General features: G+C 44.8%; 1 protein-coding gene across 3 annotated transcripts in view; it reads right to left on the minus strand.

Moving 5' to 3' along the window:
• GPATCH2L (G patch domain containing 2-like) overlaps nucleotides 1-4960 on the minus strand; it is a 48180-nt gene extending 43220 nt beyond the window's left edge. For 2 of the 3 annotated variants that reach the window (XM_004682058.2, XM_012724679.1), the window contains exons 1-2: nucleotides 4898-4960; nucleotides 2103-2774 (exon numbers count right to left, since the gene is read on the minus strand). In XM_004682058.2, coding sequence (XP_004682115.1) covers nucleotides 2103-2764 — 662 coding nt within the window. In that variant the 5' untranslated portion in view covers nucleotides 2765-2774; nucleotides 4898-4960. Of the gene's footprint in view, nucleotides 1-2102; nucleotides 2775-4884 lie in introns of all 3 variants that reach the window. The other variant, XM_012724680.1, reaches the window with a different exon arrangement.
• Between the last annotated feature and the right edge of the window lie 391 nt (nucleotides 4961-5351).

The following is a 5351-nucleotide window of genomic DNA, read 5'->3' on the forward strand; positions in this document are numbered from 1 at the left end:
TTTGTAACAACAAATGAATCAACCTAAATCAAAGTGAACTTAAAGCTCCTAAGTAATATGATTCTAAAAATTTTTCTTACTCTATGCCTGTACTCTACCCCATTATTCCCTCATAGCTTCAAAGACTACAGCATCATATTATTAAAAGAACTTTGAAATAATGAATTAGGAAATAGTCTAAATAATATAACAAGGTCTCCTCAATTGGACTGCATAAGAATCACTGCCTACTCCCATTCATGCAGGCTCTCAGGTCATCAGAATTTATCTGATTTCACCCTGACTAGGTGTGCAATAGATGTGTCTGGTAAGAAGGCACAGCGAAGAATAGAGTATAGGCTCTGCCTGTGGAACCACACTTGGACTGTTACCTTAAAGTAGACAGACTCCCTGACACACAATTATATCACAATTTAATGAAAAATTAATTCTGCTCAAGAAATATAGACAAACTATGAACCCAGAGGCTATTTTAAAACCACTAAACTTAACAATAAGAAAATTACCATTAGTTAAGTATGTTCAAAATTGAAACAAACTTCAATGCCTCAATTGAGGGTTTCAGTACTGTGAAGGGCTACAATCAACTGTTTTCATTTTAGTTAAAAATAGCACGGTAAGAAAGAAAAAATCTTTATTATCCAATTTATACACATAATTTGGGTGAATCGGCCAGAATACACATGAAAGGAAAATTAGAAAAGCCTGATTATGAACCTATCTAGTTGTACAGACTGCCAAATAGATAGTAAGAAAAATCTTACAGCGGGATTCCAAACCACACACGAAAGGTCCAGGCATCAGACCACAGCAGCTTCTCCTGTTACTGGCAGAGCCTCACCTCAGTTTCCTAAGATTTATGTCTCTGTTTTTCATACGAATTTCAGAAGAACCAAAGTCCTAGGAAAGGTCATCTGTTCTACAGTTGTGAAAGTTAAGATGAGACAGAAAAAGAACCCTGGGAAAGGCCAACTGAAAGGGCAACAAAATACACTGGGCCAAGTTCAGGTTCTGGAGCCAGAGCTGATTCCCAGTTCTGCCGTTCATGATCTGGCCGGTCACCTGAAAGTTCTTAACTTGCTGTCTCTTCAGAAAACACACACAGCGGTACCTACCATGCAGTGGAACTGTGAAGATTAAGAACACATGCTGTGTACTACAGCACAGTGCCTGGCACATGGCCAGTGCTCAATAAACACTAACTACAATTAACATTAATAGGGTACAGTGGTCTCAACCAGAGGTACGCAACCCAAGAGGGGCGCAGACAAAGGCACAGGGGCTGACATCTTGAAGGGAGGTGGGATCAAGGCAGAGAGGCAAAATACCCTGCAAGACATGGGACAGCCCCTCACCACAAAGAAGTGCCCCATGCAAAAGACCAGTAACAATCTCACAGAGAAAAAGGCACCACAGATTAAGATTGAATATCGAGCTGGTGTGCCTAGGACTATCTATCTGAGATGTGAAGAATAAATTGTCCCCAAGACCATACTTTTTAAACTGTGCCCATTAGAGACAAACTTTTCCAGATCATCAGACTTAGTGGAAGACCAATGCGACTTAGCGCTGTTATTTCCTAAGCCTCGCATGTGTTTGGGTGTCGGCCATAAAAGGTCAACACAAACAGTAAGAAGCAGAGAACAGAATTACAGCCCAGAAGTATCTAAAGTCATGATTCTTAGTGGGTAAAGGCAGCTCACCAGGCACATTTACAAACTCCATTTGCCAGGCACAACATTTTTCCTCTTTCTCACACACCAGCCTCTGCTGAGATGCTGGTTCTAAAGAATTCCTTTGTATTAGCTACAGGCATAAACCAACTGTTTTGAAAATAAAATTCTTGATTATACATTCTATGTACACATTTTAAACGCTTTTTAGAAACTAATGTATTTCTATTATATATAGCCTTCTTGCCAGAGGGAAAGAATCATGAATGTACTTTAAAAAGCTAGAAATAAACAAAAATTGGTTAAAGGAAGGCTACAAAGTTATAGTACAGGGCCTGGCTTGAAAGAAAGTTGATCTCATCTAGACTGTGGATTTGTGTTTTGGTTAAGCCAACCAGGAAAGTCTGACTCAGTAAAGGGAGATCTCACCATTCTGACATGTTTTCATCAGAGCCCTGTTTTTGTTCATCTGCTTCACACTCCATTCTTTCTTTCCTTCCTGTTTTGCTCAGGAAAGCCCTATTTTCTGCTGATTCACACAATCCACGGTTTGATGAGGTCCAGGGTGTGTTCTCCTTCCAACGGGACAGACGCTGCTTCTTAGCAGACTTGAACCTGCAGCCTCTCTCATAGCTCCAATCTGATACCTTAAGCTTCTGTTGAAGGCTGGCAGCCACTTCTGACGTCACTCGCTTCACCTTCCTTCGGCGCCTGAGTGGTCGACCAGGCGCATTTTCAGTAAAAGAGTCAGATTCATGCCAAGAATGCTGCTTACTCTTAACAAGGGCATTGAGAGCTGGATGCCGTTTGGCTACCATTGTGTCATCAGAGTCACTAAAATTGGTGACAGGTGCCATTTCCCGACAGTCCTTAATGGCCTCGTCCAGACTTGACTCAGAGGCCTCACTGTAACAGCAGGTATGTTCTGCCAGGTGAGTGAAATCTGAACGGCGCTTCCGGCCTCTCCGTTTACGAAGCTGCCGCCTCTGCTGCCGGGGGCTCAGGGCCATCTCTTCCCACAGTTCGCCAAGCTTGCTCTGCTCTGATGTCTGCTCCAAGGCTGAGGCTAAGTCATGTACCAACTCATCCATGAGGCCACATCTGTCAAGTGTTGAAAAAAAGAAAAAGAAAGCCTGAACAGGACTGTTGTCTTCGAATACTTTTATATGGCACTGCAGAGTCCAACATACCTACAGAAAATAAAGTCACCTCTCATTTGGCTACAATTAAGACTCTGTTCCCACCAACTATGCCCCTTTAAGCCACTAAAAGTAGGTGTTTTGTCCTTGTTAAAGACCTGAAGTTAACATATTCTTAAAAACAAAAACCTAAATATCACTGGAAGACAAGTAGGGTATTACCAAAAACAAGCAAACTCAAGGCAGTAAGTTTTCCCCTCTTACCCAAATGAACTTGTCACTAAATTACCTTGTGTTAAGATTTAAGGAGATAAGAAAATGCCCCATTATACAGGAGCAGAAAAACACAATTTTAAAACTATGGATGATGGAACTGTTTTATTACCTAGGGTTACTAAGAAAAATGCCTGTGGTTCGGGACAGAAAGACAACTTATGGCACATTTTAAAGAAGACTGCTTACACAGTGATCCACTAATTTGTAGTGACCCAAGTCGATCATTAGAATGGGGAAAAATAATAGGTTTTTTGGTCCCATTCTGGTCCCAAATACCACCTAGAAGCTACCTGGTAGAGAAACCTAATATATGTTTTTGAGTAATAGCAACGTATCTCCATCGTGTGTTTGATAATGACCAAAAAAACAGGAATCATTTAAGATTAAATGAAAGGGATGGGTGGTCTCCAGGTTCCTGGCTAACAGCTTTCCAAATTTTTCTATTTTTCTCAACCCATTATACTTTATGGGTCATGTCACAGGCAAACCTTCCAAAAGAGTAAGAGTAACAAGAGCATTTTTCAATATTTTGAAGGAAATGCCTAACAATGTGAATTCACAAACAACAAATACATATTAAATTAGCATTTCTTCCCTATTCCGTGTCAAGCCCAAAGTATTTCAAGACAATAATTAAGAGCTTGAAAACTCAGTGTGGTTCCAGTCCCAAACCACATTTCCGTTTGCAGTTTACATTTTGGAAAAGAAAAAAAAAAAAAACCTTTCTAAAACCTATTTTCATGCTGTCACTATGCCAAGGATTTGAAAAACAAGAAAACAGTCAACTGGCTGATCTCTCACATCTGTAGAGCCAATTGGGACACCTAGTTCCAAAACTACCAGCCAAACAAAACTTCTCAACGGGTCAAAAACCACGTAAGACCATGTTTGAATCCTTTAAGCAAAGGTTAAAAACGCTAAGACAAGAGCCTGGGAGGCAGTCCCTAGGAACAAAACAGATTAAGTGCAAACGACGTGTCTAGAGCTACGTCCATAACACTCACCTGCTACTTCCTAACTCAGGCAAAACTATACAAACTTTAGCGTGGGAACGAAGTTACCAAATGGCTGGTGGCCAAATGCCCGTGCAAAATCCTTTCCTGCCACAAAGATTGCCATTGGCAAACTAAGTGACAGAAGAACCCTGGGTCCCCACACCTCCAAGTCCCCGGTGCACAGCAGGGTCCAGGCAAACACTCGGAAGAGGAAAGGCTAGCTGGCAGAGCGGCGCAAAGGAATAAGGAACTGCCAGAAGTAGGGCAGACTCAGCGTCAGGACCAAAGGAGGAAGCCGGCTGGGATTAGGGAATGGGGCACCGAAAGGCAAAGGGGATGGGGGAGAGGAGAAAAGGGGTAAGCAAAAGTAACTTCTCATTTGGGTTCACCAATAGTGGAGGGTCTGGGCAGAAACTGCCAAAACGCAAGTCTTGGCTTCTAAGCACCCTCCAAAATAGGGGGTCGCAACATGGCCATATATGTGTGAGCGAAAGCGTCCTCCCAAGGACGCTCTCCCACGCTCCGACCCGCCCCCGAGGACTAGAGCCACCAGGGTTCGGTCACCAAGCCTTCTTGCTTTGTCGCCGACCCAAAACAACCACAAAGAAAGGAACGAAGGGGACTGTCGCCCGACCCTCATCCCCGGAGATGAAGATGATGGGCCCTAAAACGCAAGGCTCCGCCACCCTCAATCCTCCCGTCCGTCGCCGAGGTCCCAAGGCGCCCCTGGCCGTCCGGCCGCGGCCCGAAACCCCGACCTCCGGTGGCGCAGGCCCCTGGACCCCGACTTTCTCAACTCACTCGTCCCCCTCACCGGCTGCGGCGGACACCTCAAACGGCCTCCGCTTTGGGGGCCGAGTCTCCCCGCCAAGGTTTCCCTCTCTGACCTCATTTCCGGTTTGGGCCGGAGGGGTGGGGCGTGGTGTGTGGGCGGGGCTGGCGGGGCTGTAGGGCCCGCCCTGGCCCTGCGCTTCCGGCCCGCAGCGGGGTCGACTTCCGGGTGGGTCCCTAAGGAAGCCGGAAAAAGAGATGGGGGTCTCGGAGGGACTGTGCCTAGGCGTGGGCTGGCTGCGGGGCGTCTAGGGGCTGAGCAACCTTTCTAGGGGCGTTGGGTTGGCCTCTAGGCGGGGTTTGGTCTTGCCCTTCTTTGCTGACCATTTATAAAGGGTGTGTAAAGTTGAGAAATGTACAGTCATTCTTAACTATGAGGGTTGCTATGACCTTTGGAAGGTCTTTGTAGTTACTTGGAGTATTAAAAATTCACGTTT

Source organism: Condylura cristata, unplaced genomic scaffold (genome assembly GCF_000260355.1).
Source record: "Condylura cristata isolate star-nosed mole 26May11 unplaced genomic scaffold, ConCri1.0 scaffold00013, whole genome shotgun sequence".
Classification (NCBI taxonomy): Eukaryota; Metazoa; Chordata; class Mammalia; order Eulipotyphla; family Talpidae; genus Condylura; species Condylura cristata.